The sequence below is a fragment of the Pleurodeles waltl genome, chromosome 8 (assembly GCF_031143425.1).
Source record: "Pleurodeles waltl isolate 20211129_DDA chromosome 8, aPleWal1.hap1.20221129, whole genome shotgun sequence".
In the NCBI taxonomy this organism is placed as follows: Eukaryota; Metazoa; Chordata; class Amphibia; order Caudata; family Salamandridae; genus Pleurodeles; species Pleurodeles waltl.
Window position 1 is genome coordinate 420,636,655 of NC_090447.1, and position 24,736 is coordinate 420,661,390.

General features: G+C 44.4%; 1 protein-coding gene across 2 annotated transcripts in view; it reads right to left on the reverse strand.

Annotated features, from left to right (window-relative positions):
• CYFIP1 (cytoplasmic FMR1 interacting protein 1) overlaps nucleotides 1–24,736 on the reverse strand; it is a 546,797-nt gene that overhangs the window by 399,822 nt on the left and 122,239 nt on the right. For both annotated transcript variants that reach the window (XM_069204288.1, XM_069204289.1), the window contains exon 14: nucleotides 5,507–5,673. In XM_069204288.1, the coding sequence (XP_069060389.1) occupies nucleotides 5,507–5,673 (167 nt within the window). The remainder of the gene's footprint in view (nucleotides 1–5,506; nucleotides 5,674–24,736) is intronic.

A 24,736-nucleotide genomic window follows, 5' to 3' on the forward strand; every position in this document is an offset into this window, starting at 1 on the left:
TCTCGGAGTGTTTTTCGGGACCGGAACGCACGACAGGCCTCGCAGGTGTCTTCGCTGTGCTCAGGTGACAGGCACAGGTTGCAGACCAAGTGTTGGTCTGTGTAGGGGTATTTATTGTGGCATTTGGGGCAGAAACGAAACGGGGTCCGTTCCATCGGCGTTCTTCAGCACGCGGTCGGGCCGACCAGGCCCCGACGGAGGATCGAAAAACTACCCCGAAGGGCACCGGAGCTCTTCGATCTTCGATGCGGTGTGAAATCTAAGTACGCCGATCCCGAACGCAACAATACCGACGAAAATCTTCCGAAATTAGCTAATTTTCCGTTCCGAAACTCGGAGCGACAGGAACACGTCCGAACCCGATGGCGGAAAAAAAACAATCGAAGATGGAGTCGACGCCCATGCGCAATGGAGACAAAAGGAGGAGTCACTCGGTCCCGTGACTCGAAAGACTTCTTCGAACAAAAACAACTTGTAACACTCCGGCCCAACACCAGATGGCGAGCTATTGCAGAACATGCGTATCTACAGCGACAGATGCCATCGAACGGCAACCTTCCATGTTAAGAATTGCATTTGACATGAGTGCATAGGTTCAAATGGTGGGCCCATAAGTCGCATAAGAAATATGTTTAAATTCCATAAAGGAAAAGGAGGTGTTCTGGGTGGAATGATGCGTTTTAAGCCTTCCATGAAGGCTTTGATAACAGGTACTCTAAATAAAGAGCTGTGCTGTATATTTTGCAAATATGCGGAAATTGCAGTGAGATGTATTTTTATGGAAGAGAACGCTAAATTTGATTTTTGTAAATTAAGTAAATAGCATACAATATCTTGTATTGATGCTGAAAGAGGGGCAATTTGTTTAGATTGGCAGTAATATACAAATATTTTCCATTTGTTAGCATAGCACTGTCTGGTAGTGGGTTTTCTTGCTTGCTTAATTACTTCCATACATTCAGTTGGTAGTTGTAAGTACCCAAATTCTATGACCTCAGGAGCCAAATCACTAGATTGAGTGTGTTGGGATTTGGGTGCCTGATCTGCCCTTTGTTTTGTGTCAACAGATCTGGTCTGTTTGGGAGTTTGGAGTGTGGTACTACTGATAGGTCTAGTAGTGTTTTGACGCAATTTGTTGATTAGAAATGGTATGAGTGGGAGAGGGGGGAAATCGTAAGCAAATATCCGACCAATCTGTGGGTATCTGGATGCAAAGTTTTGGCATTTTGTGTTTTCGCTAGTGGCGAACAGCTCTATGTCTGGTGTTCCCCATTGTTGAAAGTATTTTTGAAGTACTTGAGGGTGAATCTCCCACTTGTGTGTCTGTTGATTATTTCTGTTGAGATCATCCGCTAATTGGTTGTGTATCCCTGGAATGTATTGTGTTACCAGGTGAATTTGGTTGTGTATTGCCCATTTCCAAATTTTTTGAGTTAGGAGGGAGAGTTCAGACAAATGTGTCCCTCCTTGTTTGTTTAGGTAATACATGGTGGTCATGTTGTCTGTATTGATCAGGACCTTCTTGTGAATAAGGAGAGGCTGAAAAGCTTTGAGTGCTAGGAAGACAGCTAACAGCTTTAAGTGATTTATGTGTAGCTGTTTGTGTTGGGCATCCCATTGTCTTTGAATGTTGTGATTGTTGAGGTGAGCTCCCCAGCCAATCATTGATGCATTTGTTGTAATTATGGTCTGAGGCACAAGGTCTTGAAATGGCCGCCCTTTGTTTAGATTTGTGGAATTCCACCACTGAAGGGACATGTATGTTTGGCGGTCTATCAACACTAGATCTTGAAGTTGACCCTGTGCTTGTGACCATTGTTGTGCAAGGCACTGTTGCAAGGGCCGCATGTTTAGTCTTGCATTTGGAACAATTACAATACATGATGACATCATACCTAATACTTTCCTGAAAAAAATTGACAGTATACTGTTGACCTGTCTGTATTTGTGCCAATATATTGTGGGATACTTGTATTCTCTGCGAATTTGGACCTGCAACCGCTTTTTGAGTATTTAGTGCCCCCTAAATACTGTTGTATTTGCGCAAGCTGTAGTAGTGACTTTTGGTAGTTTATTGAGAACCCTAGCGTGTGCGGGGTTTGTATTACATAATGCGCATGGTTTTGACACTGTGTATGACTGTTTGATTTTTATTAGCCAATCGTCTAGATATGGAAAGACATGTATGTGTTGTCTTCTTAGGTAGGCTGCGACTAACGCTGGGCACTTTGTGAATACCCTTGGAGCTGTTGGTATTCCAAAGGGTAACACTTTGAACTGATAGTGCTTTCCTTGAATGACAAACCTGATATATTTTCTGTGTGCAGGATGGATGGTATGTGAAAAAACGCATCTTTGAGGTCTAATGTTGCCATGAAATCATGTTGCTGAAGTAGTGGGATAACATCTTGTAGGTTTACCATATGAAAGTGTTCTGACAGGATGTAAAGATTGACGGTTCTGAGATCTAATATTGGCCTTAAGGTGCCATTCTTTTTGGGAATGAGGAAATACAGTGAGTAAACTCCAGTCCCTACTTGATTTTGTGGCACGGCTTCTATTGCTTGTTTGAGTAATAGAGATTTGACTTCTTCCTGTAACAGAGTGATATGGTCTGTGGACAGCCTGTGTGGTTTTGGTGGAATGTTTGGTGGAGTTTGTTTCAATTCTAGGCAACAGCCATTGCGGATAATTGATAATACCCAGTTGTCTGTGGTAATGTTTAGCCAATTGTTGTGGAACTTTTGCAGTCTTCCCCCACAGGGGAGGTGTGGATTGGAAAGGAATGGCACAAGTCACTGTTTACTTTGTTGTGAGGCTTGTTTTGGTGTTTGATATTTTCCCCTGCCTCTGGAGTACTGGCCTCTATAAGTGCTTTTGAAACCACCTCGTTGGTATTGAGGTTGGTAGGCCGGCTTTGGCTGTGATGTGGATGCCTCTGCAGTCTGGGCTCTAAATCCACCTCTAAAATGGGGTTTACGAAAGGATCCCCTGTATTGTGTGGTGTATAGTGCACCCATGGCTTTTGCGGTGTCTGAATCCTTCCGCATTTTTTCTATAGCAGTGTCGACCTCTGGGCTGTGAAGCTGTTTTTGGTTGAATGGCATATTCAACACTGCCTGTTGGATTTCAGGTTTGAATCCTGAGGACCTGAGCCATGCATGTCTCCTTATGGTTACAGCAGTGTTGATGGTTCTGGCTGTTGTATCTGCAGAGTCTAGGGCCGACCTAATTTGATTGTTAGTGATGGCTTGCACTTCCTCCACTATCTGCTATGCCCTCTTTTGCTGTTCTTTGGGGAGATGCTGGATTATATCTTTCATCTCGTCCCAGTGGGCCCTGTCATATCTAGCCAACAACACCTGTGAATTGGCTATTCTCCATTGATTGGCTGCCTGAGATGCCACCCTCTTCCCTGCAGCATCAAACTTCCTACTCTCTTTGTCTGGTCGGGGTGCATCACCTGACGACTGCGAGTTTGCCCTCTTCCTGGCAGTGCTTACCACTACTGAGTCTGGAGGTAGTTGTTGGGTAATATAGACAGGATCAGAAGGAGGTGGCTTATATTTTTTCTCCACCCTAGGAGTAATTATTTTTGCCTTTATAGGCTCGATAAATATTTGGTCAGCATGTTTTAGCATGCCAGGGAGCACATGAAGCGACTGATATGTTGCATGCATGGAGGAGTGTGCATTAAATAAGAAATCATCCTCTAATGGCTCAGTATGCATGGTGACATTATGATATGTGGCCGCCCTAGCTATTGCTCGAGTGTAGCCTGTACTATCCTCTGGTGGTGAAGGCTTAGAGGGATAGCAATCTGGGTTATTGTCTGGAATGGGGTCTGGATCATAAAGATCCCAAGGATCCACATTGTCCTGCTGCGAATCACATGAGTGTGATGGTGACAGCATAGGTGTAGGACTGATAGGAGGAGAGATATGTAGATGTGGAGAGTGAGGAGGAGAAAACTGAGGAGGTGGAGGTCTCTCCTTTGCTTTTGGCACTTTAGATGGAGGCTGTGTAGTGTCCAATTCCTCCTGAAAGGCTAATTTCCTCTTTGGTTTTGGAGGAGGTGCAGTTAAGATTCTGCCACTTTCTTTATGGACATGAATCCTGGCTTGCCTTTCATCCATTGCTTCCATGATTGGTTGCATTCTGGAGTCCTCCTCAGTAGATTTTTGGCTTTCTCTAAGTGCTTTTGAAAGTCCATGCTCCTCAGTATAACTAAGTTTTTTCGGCTCCGAAGCTGGTTTCTTCGGTATCGAAAAAGATGGGGTTGAGGATGGTCTCGGATCCAAAAATGATTTTCGAGATTCAGACTCGAAGAGCGGTGTTTGCTCGGTTCGGAGATGGAGCTTTGGCTCGAGTCCGATGCCTTTGGAGGAATGGCCTTCTTCGGTGCCGAGCTGGTGGGTTGGTCACTGAGCGTTTTCTTTCGGGTCGAGCCATGGCCTTCCAGCAGTGGTGTCCCCTAGGCCGTATGTTTGGGCTTAGATGACACAGGGGCAGGCGTACTCACGTGCTGTCCTGCCGTGACCGGTCTATCCTCCTCAGAATCCTGGTCGGAGTCGGATCCTCGAACGGAGACTGCGGTCTGCATGATTTCTTCCTCTTCGATGTCGAGATGTTCAGTGCTTTTTGATGCCATCTCGAATCTCCGTACTCCTCTGTCCCGGAGTGTCTTTTTCAACCGGAAGTATCTGCAGGCCTCGCAATTTTCTTCCAGATGGTCGGGGGAAAGGCAGAGATTATAGATGATGTGTTGGTCCGTATAAGGGAATTTAGCGTGGCACCGAGGACAGAATCGGAATGGAGTCCAATCCATGAGGCTTCCACGCGGTCGGCCCGACCAGGCCCGAGTTGGGCACGCGCGTGCTCCAAGGGCGAATAAAGATGTTTGTTTCAACAGTACGGAAGTGTCGATCGAAGGTGTAACGCGATCGAAACAATACCGACGAGAAATGAAGAGTTTTCAAGCTTTTCCGAATCGAACTATTGGAGCGAAAGGAAACACGTCTGAACCCGATGGCGGAAAGAAAACAATCTAACATGGAGTCGATGCCCATGCGCAATGAAGCCAAAGAGGAGGAGTCACTCGATCCTGTGACTCAAAAACACTTCTTCGAAGAAAAACAACTTGTAACACTCCAAGCCCAACACTAGATGGCAGACGTATGCATAGCATGTGTATCTGCAGCTACACATGCCATCGAACATATATACATATATACACAGAGATCATACAAAGTATCTTTTCATCTTTATACAAAACTATGTACACACTTTCATAGGATAATTATTGATTCTTTATCCAAGAAGAATGAAGGATCATACATAGGATTCAAACTAGGGCTTATTAACACCTGGAACAAAGGAAGATCTTTCATTTATTTCTCTGAATGATATATACTTTCAGTTGGTGGACTGGTTGTATGGATACATACTGGTTCGAAATTAATAGATATGTAAGAAAATGCCATTCAAGACAAATATACACACTGACCTCTGAATTACATTTTTCTTCTTCTTTATGGCTTGCCGTAGGGGTTCTCGCAAAGTGACCTGTGCAAAGTCCTGAAGGGCAGCGTAAATTGTGTGGCGGATAGCATGGTTGAAAACACTCTCCATCCTTCCCATGAGCACCTGCAGTCCTTTAATCATAGCAATGACCTAGACAAAAAGCAGATTAAGCAGGAATCAATTACACAATATATCATTGTGGCTTACTGTAGCTCTCTTGTTCCCATAACTGCATGGATTACCAATATTCACAATGTATGCACTTTTGCACAATCATGTTAGTCACTTGCCCTAGCTCATAACGTGTAACATGATAATGGGTTCATCTGAAAATCATATTAAGCGTATGTTGCAATACATGCAGTCAGTATTATACATGAACCATATTTAGCTGTATTTGAAAACTAATAAAACTAATGTCAAAAACTATTTAGCAAAGAAAGACATAACCCTCAGTTTCTTTGTTTTAAAACTTCATTTTACTGAGTTTCATTAAACACATACTGAACTTTGAGCAGTGCAAGATCCCAACCCAGTACATTGCAGGAGATGTACCATAAACACGTCATGGCATTGGAAGTAGTAAAAATCTTAATTACAACTAAGGGCAGGGGCCCTCAGTAAGACCACAAGTGCAGTACTTAAATCAAGTCATTAAATCAGGCACATGGTAAAAAATACATCAATACACACTTGGCTGACATTTCAGTAATGAATTAACTCGGAGACCATCACATTTTACCCCTCATCACTGGAGCCAGTTTCAGAGCATCGTTAAAGTTATCCAGGAGGTGCCCCCATGCTGCACTCGCATCCATAGCGCCTTCATCTGTGCGAGTTTGGTGCGTGTGGGTCTCCTCGGCCACTTCCCATTCAAGGAGATTCTGCCGCCACACATTAATTACTGACGACCTAGGTTCCCATCAAGCCAATGGCTACCCTCCTTTTGGCCAATAAGACAGCAAGTTTGGGGACCCTGCACAACAGTTTCTGCCCTTTGTGTTTTTTTAACCACAACTAGGAGACAAGCCATCGAGTCAGAGGGATCACTATTCTGGTGGCTCTTGTAGTCCTAGGAATCACTTCCCTCCAAAATCCCTGGATCCCAGCACAGTCCCAGGCTAGATGCAAGAAGTTTGCCTCCAACTCACCGCTTCGTGCACCTATGGCCTCTTTGGAGGGGTCAATTCTGTTCAGACGAATGGGCTTCACGGTAGTACAGTCCAGAAAATTAAAATGCAGCAATTTAAATCTGTGATTTTAGGACACTGTCGGGGGCATTTGCCAGTTTCTCACACAGCATCTTATATTGCCCCACTGCATGCAAAGCAGCACTGGTGTGTGATCAGAGAGGAACCGTCTCCAGTGTGTCACTCTGACAAAGTTTTCTAAGTCCAAATCAGCTACCAATATGCGATCCAGGTGACTATAGGTGTCATGAGTTCAGGACTGACAAGCGTATTCCTGATCCCTAGGGTGAAGCACACGCCAACCATCACTAAAACCCAAGTTGCGCATGACCGCGTTGAGGGAGACGGTCATCAAAGGTTTAGTACCCTGCTTATGTGGACAGCGATCCATGTCGTCACTAATGAAACAATGATAATCTTGTGCCTAGATCATCGGGGCTCCCACACTGCCCTCCAGGAGACCCTGCATTCATTCAAAGAAGTGCCCACTGGCGATAGTAGGAGCATATACATTGAAGATCGTAATATCCTTGCCATCTAGCACACCCTGGAGTAGGAAAGAACGCCTCTCAATGTCTGCCTGGCTATAGGTGTGCTTAAATGGGACTCCGGTGCAATCCAAAAGGCAACCCCTCTAGCATATGAGGAATATACAGCTGAGAACAATTGGCCTCTCAATTTCTTCCCTAGTTTATGTGACTCCCCCACTGACAAGTGGGTCTCTTGTAAGCACGCTATATGTACCTTGTGCCTACTGAGGAATGAATGGATGCTGTATCTCTTGGCGTAACTTCTCAGGCATCTAACATTACAAGGTAAGATAAACATACAGTCAGCCATGCAGTCTTACAACGCCCTTTCCTGGGGATCGGTCACATCACGTGCCACCCTGAAGGATTGCAGCCAGTGCAAATAAGTACTCAGCTCCACACCGGCACTGCAAATAACATGCACCCTATAACTGTCAAGAGCGCAGGACAATTCAACACCAACCATCCAGACTAGATACTAAAACAACTTAAACTCATACTGCAAATCCAGAAATATCCACGCTATCAGGTCCAACAGCCTAACCCCCTAGTCCCACAACCATGGCCTACCACAATATGTGGGAAAAGCATCCCCAGCCCCTCACATAGTATCTATTCACATTAGGCATTACAGAGTTAACACATCAGAATGTAATACGACCTAGAAAAAAAAAAAAAAAAAGAGTAGTGTCTCAACATAATATAACTGCAGGAGGCTGCATTTTAACAACAGAGTCACCCACGTTCATAGTAGGTACTGGGGCCTGTGATGAAACCCCCTCCCCACCTCCTAGCAATAGATACAGCATCCTGCGGCACATGGATACCATCTCCCTGTATCACAATTCGCATTGGGCTTTCTCCTCCGGGGGACGGGGATCGATCCAATGTAGACTCCCACATGGGCCTTCAATCTGGGCTATGAGCCCCTTGTGCAGTTCTGGCCTGGGAGTGCCACGTGCCTGCTCTCTCCCTAGGCACCTTGTCCCAGACGTCCAACCACTTCCAGACATCTTCTGGTGTGTCAAAAAAGTGGGACTTGCCCTCAGACAAGAGTCTTAACCGGGCCAGGTATAAGAGCAGGTAGGGAAGGCCCACTGACCGTAGCTTGGCTTTCACTTCCAGAAAGCCCTTCCTAGACCCTAGTCCTTATTGGTATAGTCTGGATAGATAGCAATATGATGATTTTCAAAATGGGCTGCATCAGTTTCACGGGCTGCACAAAGGATGCAGTCCCCATTTTTACAGTTCAACATGCAGACAATAATAGCTCGCGAGGCACGAAAGGTGGACGAGAACTCCTCTACTCCCCCTGCATGCACCGTTCCCCAGGTCCCGAGGTTCCAAGGATGATAAGCTAGTACGGCTAGTCCCTGATAACCGACAAGTAGTCCATTGTCAAGCTTTCATCTGAAAAATATGCCCTCCTATCAACGCAGTCCCATTGTATTTTCAGCCCTACTAATAGGCAACACTCCTGTTTCCTGTAACAGAGGAAAATGATCTTAAGTCTTCTCTGAATGAAAGCAGCCTTCTTCGGAAACTGGCTATCTATGTAGTGTACCACACGTAGGGGTACACTATGCAGATAGTACAGGCAACCCTTATTGGCTGACAGAGGTTGAAGTGCTAACCCTAAATGCTCTCTTTGTAGTAGTGTGGGAGACCAGTTATGCTAAGCATTTGTTGAATCCACAGGATCACTAACTGACACACACACACACACACACACACACTCAAGAAGAAACTCGAGACCAGTTTTAGAAAAATAACACTTTTTATATTATTTTAGACACCAAAAATCTTCAGAGTTAGGTAAGTACTCTTCATAACATTTCTTTGCACACTGAGGTAAGTAAATCACAAATGTGCTTTTATAAAGTAATGCTTTTCAATGGAAAAAGAAAATGAGCTGCATACAGGCATTTGCAAAGGTATTTTGGGGTCCCTTTTAGGTCTTAGGGTGCTAAGGGGCCAATGTAACAATAACCACTAGCAGTTATGTTTTACCTAGACTGAAGGATCAGGGTGCAGAGGTGTAGGACGGTTCAAGTGCTTTGCGCACTGCACAGTTAGTGAAGTGGTCACCAAGAAACAGCCTGCCGAAGGAGACTTGGGGACACGTCTGGGAGCTCCTAACAGGTGGCTCTGTTCGGGATGGTCCTGGGAGCAAGGGGACACAGTCGATATTCATGGACCCCAGCTTGGGAGCTCGGGAGCAGAGGGTTTTAGTCAGCTGGTCCTGTGCATCGAAGGCACTCACGGGTCTTACCTAGAGCTGCAGAGGGAGGAAGAAAAACAAATAGGGCCACACTTGTGGTCAGCCTTGTCGCTTCCATCGTCCCTCGGTGTTCAGGTTGTCTCTAGCAGTGGTGGCGTCTGGTCCTGTCACAAACAAGCCTTGGTGCTTGCAACTGCTCCTGGGTATTGGTGCAGAGTGACCCCTGGCAGGCTTAGCATCTCCAAACCTGGTGGGGAGACAGGTTTGTCCTTCTGAAGCATGGTGACCTGGGTAACTGCTGCATAGGTGGACCCAGTGGTCAGCAGTTTGGTGAACTGGAAGTTGCAGTCTGTGGTTGCAGGGGTGTGGCTACTCCATCCCAAGGGAGATGCTGGCTGGTTGGCGAAGTGCTAGCACCTTTCCTAGGCTTTTGGAAGAGGTACAGCTGCAGCACGAGTCGGATCCGGACGATTGTTGGGACAGCAGCAGATAGGCAAGGTTTGGCACCAAAAGTCCAAAACCTGTCCACAGTTCTCGTGCTGGTCGGCTCTTCTTGGTCCTTCTTCTTTAGTCAGTCGAATCCAAGGTCTTGGTGTCAGGGGGCCACCTAAATACTAGATTTAGGGGTGTTTAGGGTAGTGTAGGATAGTAGCCAATGGGCTATCTACCCCTGGGTTGACTACACCCCCTATATGACCACTTGTTGGGGGAGTGGGCATAACTCTGTACCAGAATTTTTAAGTCCACCAAAAACAAGATGTAGGAAACCTTCCTTTGTGGAGAACATCAGGCTGCCCAGCTTAGGGGTGTGACTAGTCTGGTAGTGCAACACATCTCCTAGCATAGCTAATTTCCCTCCTGTCCTGGTGTAAAACAGGCCTCATGGGGTGGCCTCTCCTATGTCAGAAGAAAGTCTGGATTGCATATTAAAGGCAGTAGGGGGTTTGAAGTCTCTGGTCTTGGGATGCAGATGCACTAGCCATCCTGCTGGAGGAAGTGATAAAACCTTACTCTGGAGCAGGCATTGTTTCTGGCCTCTGAGAGAATGGACTCTCACCTCTGCAGGGGCAGAAACTCATCTGTGGTGGCAGGCTGGTCGATACCAGTCAGCCAGCACACTAGAGGACTCATAGGTTTTCAGGGGGCACTGCTAAGGTTCCCTCTGGGTGCATGTCATATTAAATCCAATTAGGGCATTAGTATGGATTTATTAGGATGGGTTGTTTGATACCAAACAACATAGGTTTCAGTGAAGCCATTACGTAGCTCGATAATCAGTAATGGCCAGTGCCCAGTACATACCTTAAGATGGCTTCCCTGGTCATTTGCAAAATCTAGTAATAATATTAGACATCACAGGGGCATAGATGCTCATGCAGATATGTCCTCACATAAAATATAATGCGCCCTGCCTTCGGGCTCTAACGCATGCTGTAGGGGTGACTTACATGTATTGTATACAGTAATTCAGACATAGCACACAATGGGTGTGCCATGTCGTGTTTTCACTCAAGGTTTGCACCATGACACGCAGTCTGTAATGGCAGGCTGTGTGCAATTTGTAGTGGGGGTCCAATAGGGTGGCACAAAACATGCTGCAGCCCTTAGGGACCCTCTTTAGTACCCTTGCCAGGGGGTACCATCTACTAGGGACTTACAGGGGTGCTAAAGTGTGTGCGACTGTACACAATTCAATTAGTTTACCTTGTTTTAGGGAAAGAGCACTGGCACTGGGGACTTGGTTAGCAGGAACCCAGTGCACCTTCAGTTGAAGAACCCCAGTACAAGTGGCAAACAGTGGGGGGGACCAAGGGCACTTTCCTACAGCTTTCGTCTGGGACAGGTCTTGTCAGCTACTCAGCAATCACGACTTGATGAAACTTTCAGAAATAATGCAGCCAACTTAAGAATGAAATTACTTCCGTTAAAGAAAATGATCTGTTTCAACTGAAACAGAACAGGTAAACTGTTATGCAGCATGTCACCTCAGGTGCATGTTATTGATAAAGCTTTAGGGGTCATGGGCCCCATGCTAACTACATGAAAGGAATATATTACTTACACTGTAAGCATCTGCTTTTGGCATGTATTGATGTAGATTCTCAAGCTCTGCATACTCCTGCCACCTAGCGCTGGCCCCAGAGTTGTGCAAGTTGTTTTCTTTGAAGAAGTCTTTCGAGTCACAAGGTTGAGTGACTCCTCCTCTTGGTGATAAGGCGCTTGGGCATCAACTCTATTCTTAGATTATCAGGCAGGCAGGTAGGAAAAGAGTTGAAAGTTTGTGTTAGTTATGTGATGACGATGCTAAATGTATACATAGTGAAAATAGTAAACACACGGACTGCAACGACCACAGGTATCTGAGGAGATGGGTTGCGCATCTGAATGTACTGCACTACATGCCACGAACAGATGATTACACGGTAAGTAACATATTCTGTTCGATGGCATGTGTGGCCGTAGATACACTTGCTCTGCACAGACTGTAAAGCAGGCACGGTGGCTAACCTATGGGTGTTCCAGTGGTTTGGAAAAGGGTACATAGCAACTTGCATTGGCTTTCTGGCATGCTAAAACATTCACACAGAAATGTTTGGTGAAGGTGTGTGGTGTGGACATGTAGCTGTCTTAAATATGTCAGATATGGGAATATTTCTTTAAAAGGCCATGGTTGCTCCATTTTTCAGAGTAGAGTGTGCTCTGGGAGGAACATGTAAAGATCTTTTAGCCTTAGCATAGCAAGCTTGAATACATTTTACTATCCATCTGTGTAGGAAAGCACCCTTTTTGACATGGTAAGCCCCCAATTTTTGCCTGGTTTCTGATGTGGCTATGACTGTTGCTGCACTGGGTCCTTGCTAACCAAGCCCCTAGTGACATATCTCTTTCCCCAAACCTGCACAGTTGGTATGCACAGTTGGCAAACTCTTTAGCTACCACTGTAAGTCCCTAATAAATGGTATCCCTGGTGCCTGGGGTACCTATGAAGGTCCCTGAGGGCTGCACCACCAGTTGTGCCACCCCCAGAGACCCCTAACCAAACTCACAAAAGTGCTGCCACTGCAGATTGTGTGTGTTGGTGCAGGCTAAATTGAAAAAAAGACCTGTCGTACAACCCTGTGTGCCAGGTCCCCTAACACTGGATGTGCCAGGTGTAAGTCACCCCTAAAGCTGGGTGCATCCAGGTACATGTGAGGGCCTATAAGCATGAGCAGATATGCCCCTGCTATGTCTCGGTCGATTCTGAGACATAGAAAGGGCAAAGGGAAGTCATTTTAAATGCACGTACTGAACACAGGTCCTGCCCCCTTTGTAATGAGTCACAGGTCTCTCCAGATGGTGGAGATGACCAACACCCCTTTCCTGTTCCCACTTTTATCAGCAGCACAGGCGGGAAAATTTGTTAAATTAAGAGGAGTGTCCCCTTCATGCCAGTCCCACACCTAGGGTGAACCAGCTGAACTGGACACAACTTTTCAAATTCCTTCATCTTGTATGGAAGGAATTAGGCCACCAGGGTTAGGGTTATGCCCACTTCCCAGCAGAGGTGGTCATCAGAAGGGTGTAGTCACCCTAAAGGTGGGCAGCCCATTGGCTACCACTTGCCACTCCCTGTGGCACTCCTAAATTTAGTATTTAGGTGGCACCCTTGAACCCTGGAATTCAGATTTCGACAACCTAAGAAGACCTGGACAAAGAAGAGGTGCATGTGCAAAGGAGGGAAAGAAGAAGCAGATGACCTGGAACCAACCCTTCCGGACTGCCTGCCGACCTTGAAGGATCCTGCACAAAAAGCCAACTCGTCCAGCCTTCAAATAAAGACTAGAGTCTCCCGTGGGCACCGGACTTGCCCTGCAACAAGAAACTCCAAGGAAAATACTCTGCAGCTGTTGGAACCCCAAGAACCCAACACCAGAAGTGACCAATGCGAGGTGAAGCCAACCAATGGTGCCAACGTGGGTCGCCAGCTGCCCAGAGACAGTCAAGTGTGGGCTCACCCATCTTGGGCTCTCCCGAAATGCCTGTAGCCCCTGCAAGCAGGCCCCCTCTGCCACAGGCTTGCAGTGAGAGAAAATCCGACAGCTATAGTAACCACTGCATCTGTGACCCCTGACCCTAGCTGAGGTGGGTCACGGGTGCCAACAACCGCTTCTGTCCTATTTCCTAGGAGTTCGAGACCACCCTGGGTCCACACCTGTCGGACTCCCCGACACCGCCTGCAGTCTCAACACGCAGGATCCCCTTACCGCTAGTGCTCTCGGACATAAAAACCTGATGCCTAAAGACAACCCTGCATCCGTCGCCCTGGGCCCTGGAGAGAAGGACCAAAGATGCACCTATGTCCCAGAGCACCTCAAGTCTATCATCTACCTTTTTGTTGTCCCCGACTGGCTTCCTACCCAGAGCCAGTCGGTGGTCTTTGTAATGTTCAGCTCCGAGGTTTTCGGGTCCAAAGATTTCAACTTCGAGGAGTGAGGCACTGTCGATATTGAGGTGGTGGACGTTGACTGCCTGGCCAGCACCGAACGCTGGTCTTGGTCCGAAAAGGTCAATGCTGAAGGTTTTGGCTTGGCATACGGTTTTGGTGCTGGGCAAGGTGTCTGAAGCCGTTTTCCGGTGCAGACCATGGCCAGACAGCAGTGGAGGACCGGGGGCCTCGGTTTCTGCGACCATGGAAGGTGACGGGTTTTTGGTCGGCTTGTTTTGGAGGGCAGGGGTAGGAGCTGCAGTACTCACAGGTTGAGCCAATGGAAGTTTTTGCATCTGTAGATCAACATCAAGGTCGGAGCCGGAGTTTCGTCGATCAAGAAGGCCTCCTGTTCTTCAACGGATGGTAGCTCCTGGGACCGAAAACGTCAACAGTGTCATCAGTGGCTCTATGAGACATCTCGAGGTGACAAGCTCTTTGGTCCCAGAGTGTTTTCTTCAACCTGAAGGACTTACACGTGTTGCAGCTGGATTCTAGTGTGGAGACAGGCACAAGTTGCACACCAAATGTTGGTCTGTGTGACAAAACCAAAAGGGCATGCATTCCATTACCAGGGGAGCATTTTAGGGAAAACTAGTAATGATGTTGAAGTTAGGTTCCTGAAAGGTGGTGTCCCGAAGGAGCTTCTGTTGAATGGAGTCATACCAGCAGAGTTTTTCCGACAAAGTGCGGATGTAGAAAGTGCGAACGATAACAATACTGTTGAAGGAGACAGAAAAGAGAACGGAAGGTCGAAACGGAGACGAAACACAGAGCGGAGGCACACACATCCGAACCCAATGGCAGAGAGAAAACAATCTAACAATGGAGTCAATGCCCATGCGCCTTAATCACCGAGAGGCGGTGTCACTCGACCTCGTGATTCGAAAGACTTCTTTGAAGAAAAAATATTGCATAAAACACCGGACCCAACAAAAGACGACAGGAGTATGCTGAGCGTGTGTATCAAACACATTCTTCTTCAGGAAGCATTGGATGTGGTCAAAACCTTGCAGAGAGATGGTCAGTCAACATTATGCATACAGTTATGATAAAATTATTGTCATAGCCAATATTTGGTATCTATTTGTCATCACCACTATTAGGTATGTATGTATATAGTATTTTGAAAGCGTGAACCCAGCCGAAAAGGCAGTGGATCAATGTGCCTCATCAAACACAAACATAAAATCAACATGCAATAAGAGAGGAGGCCGAGATATGGACTGTTGTAAAGATGGTTGCACCCAATAAATTCCCCTGGATTTTTTGCTTCTGACTACCCAGGTTTTTGGCCTTTAAAGTTAATAAGACTTACTACATGAGTTTTAGTCACTGTAAATTCATGGTAAATGGACTGAGCGTGCTCACCTGCCAGTGTCAGCCTATTAGGATGCAGCAGCTGGTTACACATGAACATGTGAGCACACATGTGCAGGCTGCATGTGGGAGACTACTGTCATGCGCAGCCTAGAACCTGTGCACAGTTAGAATGTCACAGAAGGGAGACTTCAGGGATTGGTACTGACCTGGGACAGGCCCTATAATGTGAGCGGACATTCAGAGTGTAGTTCTGTAGTGCTTACTGAAGAGCTGTGGTGCTTAAGCTGTATTACACATTATTGTTGAAATCTGCTCTAAAGACACTTTGACCCCAGCTTAGGCCTGCAGGGTCCAGCAAGGTATCAATCAACAGTAAACATACACCCGAGTGCAGATCCACAGCCCCTTACATTATATCTACACTCTTTAGGACACTTTAAGAATGGTCATATTTAGGTAGCTCAGCTCATAATCAGATTCCAGGCCTTTGTCCCTACTACTGGATCAAGACAAGTACTCTGCTGCCCAGCAGAAGGATCAAAGCCTCCCCACACAACAGGTCAATTAACAGTTCTTGACCCAGTTACTGAGAAAGAAAGAAGTGGGGAGGAAACTTGCATCTATTAATTAGCTTGTCATACTGTACCTGCCCCCACAGAAACAAAGAAGGAGATCCAGATCTCTGGAGCCAAACACAAGAGGGGCTCCCCTTTGAACTCTAAAGTTTTGTTTTCGTGTTAAGGCATCAGACATTTGTGTCAGCTAGGGGCACAGCTAATGGTTTCAGGGAAGATCTACTCACAGACATATGCCCCCACATTGGAATGTTCTAGAATGCTGTGCAGAAGGGCTGTTGCAGGGGCTGAGTGCTGAAGTGGTACCATGGGACCGGCCAGTGGTGCCTGGATTCTAGAACGTTCCAAACTCACTTAGAATCACCTGCATAAGAGAGAGACAAATGAGAAGGCACTAGACCAGGGAGCAACAACGGCTGGAAAGCGTAGCCACCTGATGGCATTGCAAGGATAGCTTGAGAGACTATGAATCCAGCTGAACCGCATGGCTAGGATGGATCTTTCCAGGGCAAAGGGCTAGCCACATTATGCCCTCTGAGGAAGAGTCGGGGAATGGACCTGCTAGCAGACTATGGAGTGTCCCCCTGAGACTGACATGGACTAGACCTTCAGAAGACCACCATCAAGAAGGTTACCACTGACTCAGCAGACACACAGGTGCCCCACAAGACGGCGAAAGCAGTGGGGCCTGGGGAGTAGAAGGGAAGCTGTTCTACTTGTTAGCAGCTGAGGAGCTGTCAAGAGGTCCCGACCAGCAAGAGCCAGCACTTGAACTTCAGGCAGACAAGTTTGGCATGGGTCGCTATAAAATCAAGCTACCTAGAAAAGGTACCATTTTGGAGTTCAAGAGACTTGAAGAAAATGCTTATGGTGGCAGGAGCAAAATGAGCCCAAAAACAGCAAGATGGGCCCTATGGGTCCAGCAGGGGGACCTAGCCGAGAATAACCCGCATGGCGCTTCTCTGGCTTTCTTAAAAAATCTACCTGGGAGGACCAAGCCCCCGGATATCAGTGCAATCTTCTTTTCTTTAATTTCAATAGGAAAAAGGTGTGCGTAGGGCTCTTTCCCCAAACCAACCCTGGTCCTGGACCCCATCTCACAGGGCCTAATTGAAGGCAAGACATTCTGGGGACCCTATTGTCCCAGGAAAAGGAAATCAAAATGAGCACAACCTAGCTCTACACATGGCTACCGGGGAGGCTAGAACCCTAGGAGCAATGTGGTGCGCCTCCTCTGCCCCAATTGAATGTGTCTGGAGGAGGAGATGGGGGAAGCACAGCAGACAGCACAATGTCTGCTTGCCACAAGGGTGGAGGAATCAGCATGCCAACTCCTGTGCTCACACTGGATGGTTTTTGGCCATGTGGGGAGCAAGCTTGGCAGTGCTGGAGAGGGCTTCCCATGCTGCCCGTGAGGAAAAACAAAAACAAAGAGGCACAAGGGTGCCTAGAGTGTTACCGGGGCACTTATACTACAACAATAAAAAGAAAAGAAATGAGGTGCGGGCTGCATAATTACGGAAATTCTCCTTGCCCCAAAGCAGAAAGCTAGTCATGAATCAGGCTAAGAAGCACTCATAAGTCTCAGCGAGGTCTATCTAGTTCGCATATTCTTCTCTAGTGGAAAGGGAGTGCAGGGGCACAACCAACAATTCTAAAGCATGTTTTGGGGGCTGCAGACATGTAGTCATTCCTCAGAAAACGTTTCTTAAAGAGTCATTCTGAGTATCATGATCCCGAGTAGAGGCTCTCCACTGGTAAAAGCACGCATGAGTTGGAAGTTTGAGCTCATAAGCTTTGGAGTGCAGGTACACCTGTTGGCTGGCCATAAAGCTGCAGTAGCAGCCTACTGAACACAGAAGAAAGACCCTTGGACAATACTTTTTCTGAATTCAATGGTTTATTAATAATGGTGATCAAAACAATACAAGGTTTCACAGTACACTGAATGCTGTTGAATGGCGGTACTATTCCCATTGACTTTAATGCTGTGTTAAATAATACTGGAACTGTTTCCATTGATGTCAATGGTACTGCAACAGTGAAATATAACACGTTGCTGCTTTCAAAAGTGTGGTGATACCCTGACAAAGCCAATAGGCCTCTTTAACTGATAATGACACACCCTTGTATTATACTATTGTGCCTAGTATACACAGGGGGGATTGTGATTATGGGGTTCAGCGCCTATGAAGGATGTAATGCAATAGAAGGGTGTCACCAAATTGATTTCCATCCACTTGATGTGAATATTTGTAAATTAATGTGCAATATTTAGTAGTACATGGATATAAAAGTACTTTTCCCTTTTATTAGAAAAGGCACTGACTGGACAATGATTTATTGAGTGTTGTTGTAGCATACCAGCGAACTGTGGTTACTATCCCACACCCCTTCCCCTGAGTAGACATTAGAATGTTCTGTTTTGCTACTCAGAGAGTCAAGTGCAGAACCGGGTACAAGGTTCCCAGCAAGGAGACAATTGCAGAATTATTACTTGTGAAAGACTTACATCCCTCACACCTGCTAACCCAATTTCTTCCACAGACTAGTCATGTATTGTGTAAGAGGATAGCCATCAACTCTTTTTTTTAAACGTAGCAGCGTTTGTGCATTCTTGATGAATACAGAGGTGTTGTTCCAGATCCTGGGAGCATAGATGGAAAAGGACTGTTGCTTCGTTATTGTCTTTTTTTTTTTTACCCTCTTAGTTTGCCGTCTGAGGGTATCCTGTATGCAGGTGTCCCAAGAGTTATCAGAGATTATGGGCTTGTCTGCAATATAAGTAGGGTTACTGGTTGTGATGGCTTTGTAAAGAATGCAGCTGGTTTTGAAGCTGGTGGGCACTAAATCTGGACTTAAAGAGTACAAGTCTTCTGAAAGGACGGTTGAATTACCAGACCCACCAGACGTGTCTGAATATTTTGAAAGACAATCAAAAATGTTAACACTTTCAAAGTTACAAATACATTTTCAGTGTCAATACAACTGAACATTGTGGAAGTGGTTATCCACTCATCATCATCACCACCATTATCATTTGTTTATAGGTAATAATAAAAATGATATCAAACAATACAAACAATAATATATGTCATATTATTAAATTGAGCATTCAGGCGCTCCTAAAGTACCAGTGGGCAGAGATAACTTTAGGTCTCATTTCACAATCAATGTACCTTTGTCACCAAGGATTCCTAGTCTGATTCTGGGATGGAGACAATATGCAGACTACAGCTTCTAGTTTCCCCTAGTATCAACCCTGAAACAACAGCCTTTCGCTCAGAACCTTAGCAGAGGTTCTAAAAAATCCCAAACTTGACTCATAAGCAAAGACTGAACAAGTTTTGTTTTACTACCCATAGTGCTACTCACAGTGAAAGACAGACTTTAACAATCAGAACATATGTTTGGCATGGTTCAAACAAATATCATCTACCGCAAACTTCTGGCCAGATTCTAACCTTTATCAAAGTGGTGGACTGACGTTGAACATGTGTTTCCCTGTCAATGAAACTCCCCAATATTTTCTGGACATTTTGCTTCTTACTGACAACTTATAGGCCAAGTAATGAAGGCCACAAGATAATAGGTCTGCTCTGTGATCTCACTTTACCACAAGGACCAAACTGCCGTCCGTGATTTTCAAGTGGAAGTGAATTTTCCTGTAGTCTGAAGTTTCCCCGAAGTCACTGAGGTTCCATATATATATTTTTGTGGTGTGATAACATTCTGGAATTCTTATTGTTGGTGATTGTTAGCAATGCAAGACAAGGTAAAGAAAACATGTTTTTCTCTACAATGGATGGCCCAATGAAGGAGAAAGGCATTTACACAGAAATGTTTGATTTGACTTTATGGTCTTCTTACATTAAAGTCAGTTAAATCCCCTGTTGCATGATTTATGGCTCAAACCGACTTGACAGCCAAGCTTCCTAAAATTAACTTTTTCCTTTAAGGTACACTCCATGTACCGCACTACTGGAATGAAACAGTGTAGTTTCCATATCTGATAATAATCTGATGCTGCAAGCAACCTGGTATTTGACTCTTATGCCACTTCCCCTCTTAGGCAGCATTTAAAGGCTATCTCTGAAGAACTGAAGTAGTTTATTTCGGTGCACGAGAGGATAGCAGTTTTGTTTTTGATCTGCATGGATCCAGGACTGTCTGCATTTAGCCAAATAAATTTTGAAACTGGCCTTGCACTGCCTTCTCCTTTGTCACTGTTCATTCGCTTGAGCAAACATTATAGGAACCTAGGTTTGGTATGCTCCATCAGGATCAAAAACAAACCCTCACCATCTTTTAAGGCTTCTTCAACATTTAGAGTTTCTCTCAAGGCTATGTACTTGACATTATATATACCTCCACTTTCCAGCAATATGTTTGCTAGAGCCACGGGGCCAAAGTTTCCTCTGGATGCTTTTTCCGTTGAAGATTAGTCATGAAACTTTCTATACTCTTTTGCCCTCAGCATGGATCTATGGTATAAGATTGTCAGCATTATCTTTTGTGTCAACAGCATTAGAAGGCTATAAGATCATGTTTTGTTTCTGAGGCCCTCATTTACAAAAAGATTCCATTTAAGGAATCGTCAACTGCAACAAATAACAATTTGCAATTTGTGATACCTTAAATGGAATGTACAAAAATGAATTTGTCAGACGTGGGTACAATTTGCTCACCAACTTCTAGCCTCTCCATTGGTATTTTGAGAACCAACCTATATACTGATGGGTTGGTTCTCAAAATACATATTAACAGTGGGCCACAATTCGACCTACCTCATCAGTATGGTAGGTGGTCAACTGAGATCCATTACTGTTGCCTACATTGACAGGCATGGCGGCCTGCTAAGGTCAGCAGACCACCATGTCTGTGATTGTTTTTAAATAAAGCAATTTAAAAAAAAAAAGGAAAGTAGGATTTAAAAAACAAAAAAAGAAAGAAAAGAAAAACGACACAAACCTTTTTTGTTTTTTTGTGAGCAGGAAGTGATCTCATGGAACACTGCCTGCTCATAAAAAACGTTTTTGTGAACATTTACAAAGGGAAAAGGGTTCCATGGGGACCCCTTCTCGTTTGCGAATGGCTTAACATTTCCTTTGAGAAGGTGGTAAAATTTCGACATTGCTTAAAAATTTGCTATCTGGAACAGACGGCCTTAACACGCTCTTTCTAAATACCAAACCTTTATTTATTACTAAACCCAATTAGGGATCAGTAAGATTTGGTAACATGCTACAGAATCGCTATTTGGGGTTGCATTTTGCCGTCGGAAAGGCTCTGATTTGGAGTCCTACGGACCATAAAATGGTTTTGTACGAGAGGGCCTCAGTTTGAAGATGTTGTTCCTGAAGACCTAGTATTTTAATACCTAAACCAGTCCTGTACCAAAACAGAAGCGTGCAAGCAGCCATACAAGACTCACCTGAAAACAGAAATGGCTCACACTATTGGGTCGTAGACGAATTCTAAGTACTGAGGGTGGAGCCATCTTTCTACATGCTCAGTGCTCTTCTCACAAGGGTATAAAACATAGATAATGTTAATACTTATTTTAAAGTCACTGGGGCATCCAGAAATAATCCTAAATCTTTTTCACTCTTCATCCTCTTTGAAGACATATTTTTATAGACTTGTCAATTTTCAAGTAAATGAAGAGACTGCATCGTCAAAGGAATTTGAATATTAATTTAGCATCAATAGCACCAACAAGCTTCTTCTAAACCTAACTCATTGATTACAAAGATAATGCTCTCAGGATTCCTCCTCTAATCATGCGGAGTACATTAGTCTCAGGTTATTCCTGCTTCTAAATGAACACAGACTTTATAGGGAAAAAGTTAAATACTCTACACTAATCCAGGGTTCTTTCATATTTACTTGAAAACAATTTTGCCATATGAATATCTTATACTATTATTATTGTTCATGCTGTTCTTATATTACCCATGTAGTAACTGGATCGGAACAATATACAAAATTTGTAAAAACAACCCTTTGGCTATTGGCACAGGGAGACATTTGACCAGATACCTCACAACAGCAACAGGAATCTTAAAATACCATATAAATTAGTGCCATCTTTAGGTTTCATTGCCTGTCATCATTCAGCAACATATGTTTATTTGAGAGGTCTCAGCGTTTGTGTTTTTCAGTACAACTTTAAATCAGACACAAAAACCGACAGCACTGAACACAGGAATATCAGTGGATAAGCTGTATTACTAAAATAGCTTAACACTTTATTTTGTCAGCCTCCCAGAGGAGAATTATAAGTACTGCTTAATTCAACTGAATGAAAGAAAGCAAGGGGTGGATAAAGGTAAATACAGTATACTTGGGTATACTACAGTGCAGAGTAGGGCATCACAGTAAAGTGAGGCATGAAGAGTTTGTTTACTGCTAGTGCTGAGCCTATGCCCGGAGAAGCCTGTCAACTGACTGCTTACATTACATCATTATGCAAGATGGATACTTTGGTAAGCAACAGACTTACATGAGAATCCTGAGGGGGAAATGTTGAATGGTTATAAAGGTATTGATTGCTCTGTACTCCCAGAGAATGGCAAATAAAACAGTAGACATTTAAATAGTTCTCATTGTATAATTTTTTCTAACTTCAGTTCAAAGAGGCTAACTTAGATTTGGAGGGGTGGAGTAATATGGGCTTATGGGAGACCTGTATTAACTAGGGCTCCAGTACAGCTCAATTTAAGAAGTTGAGTGCTAGACTGAGAAGAGCATATCATGAGTGGGCCAATACTCCCACCCGTTTGATCAGCATTATTGAAGTGAGCTGTGACCCAAAAACGTAGGTCAACATTATGACCAACTCAGAAATACACCATTCCAAGATGGCAATGACCAGTGCATGATGGGAATGAGCAGGAGTTTAAAGCTCTCTGGCCCCTGAGCGGGTGACATTGAGCACAGCACATAATCCCACATGGAACTGTGAGTAGCAGCACCGGAGATATTAATGGGAGTGGCACTTGAAACAGGTAGGAAAAGAAGGCATCAGAGCATGGGTCAGAATGTAGGCTTAAATACAGCATGAACCTCTTTCCCTGTTATATGATGGTAATATGGGGACGTAGCAGTGAATCACATACAGTACTCATAGAACGTCTGCACCAATGTTTTAAAACAACACCTTCTTTGGCCTTATAGATTGCAATGAAAATGAATTAACACCTTTTTCCAGTCATCTCTACACTACTACACAAATTCTAAGTAAGGAAAAGAATCAAAAACAAGTTAGAAAATAATTTAAAAAATAAATACTGACATTGTTTTTTTGAATATGCGTCCTTCACAGTTGCAATGGCAACCCTAAGTAAACGGCATCAAACCGTATACCAAGATGACTGGCCTTGACCTAACTCTAAATGAAAAATGTTTATGTAACGTGGAGTTAGGTGTGCATCACAGCTCTCCAATACACTTGACAAACCTTCAACAATTTCCTAAAGAAGAATGGTAAAAAAAAAATATATACCAAATCTTGGAGTGCAACGTTAGCAGAGGGGAGATTGAAAAGACTAACATCTGTAATTGCTACCAAAGATACTATTCAAAAGAATGAACATTTCCTTTAAGTTTAGTTTCAAAATCTTTATAAGGCTACAAAGCCATAAAAGCACATAAAAGCACTAAAAGGCTGTCCAATAAGAATGATTCTGACACTAAAATGCATTCAAATACAAGATAATAGCATGTAGTCCACAGAATAAAATTCATTCAAACACAATACAATAGACAAATTACAAACAGAGGTCCGGAACTGAGAATGGAAGTGAGGGGCAAGCACAAGCCCATCAATAGGTCACCCTTTTTTGCCTGAACCTCCACATGTACATCACAACCGTTAATAAAAAAAAAATACAATAGTTTGCCTTGGATCACTTCTTAAGATTCCGAACGATCCTCTGTAATCCCTAAATCCCAGGTTATGACATACCAGAAGGATCCACTTCCTTCTGTACCCATGGTAAATCAGACAGAAGAATACAACATGTTCAATGGTTTCCTCTACCTGGTGACAAAAGGGGCAAGGCTCATTTTACTGTAGCAGAGCGTAGTGGCAATGTCCCCACTTTAAATTTTATGTAAAGTGTCTTAGCTAAAGGGGGCTCGATCTCATCCAAGACGCCTTCTAAGCTATAACCATTTTTATGCTCCAGAAAGAAAGCTGTTACGATACCAACCCTAGCGGGACTTAGAGTCAAACCATCTGTATACCGCCAGTAAAACTCTTTAGCATTACTATAGGAACGGCAATGGCTTCAGAGTGAGTGGACCAAAGGTTCTCGTAACCAATCTGGAGCAGTTGTAACCTGACAAACTGAAGACAGGGGATCTTAAGTGCTCCAGGCTGCCCCAACCCATCCTCCAAATTCCGTTTTATAGCAAAAGCTCAACCACCCAAAGTCTTTGCCAATATAATAAGGGTTTGAGACCCACTTTGTCAACAACAGATTTAAGACCAACGTTAATCTGTAAAGGAATAAGAAGGGTAGATTAATAAGGTTTTGCATAAAAATGTTTTCTACAGTCTCCAAAGATCTGATGTCTTTGTGGCCCCAGAGTTTCTTGCCGTAAAAGGTCACCCCAAGAGCTTGGTGTTTGTAGATTTCAAGGACTGGTGATATTGGATGAAAGAAAGATCCCTGCTGCGACCTCACAATTCCTCCAGAATATTGCTCTAAATTAAGCCTGCATTTCTGAATGTGGTGTAACCAAAATACTCTGTAAGCGTAACCCCTAGGTAGTCAAATATATGAACTCTCTCCAGCAGTACGCTATTGAGAGTTGGACTGTACTCAAGTAGTTTGACATGGATTAAAGGCTATATCCTTGGTTTTGCCAATGTTAATCTCCAGCCCCCCTCTTGCAAA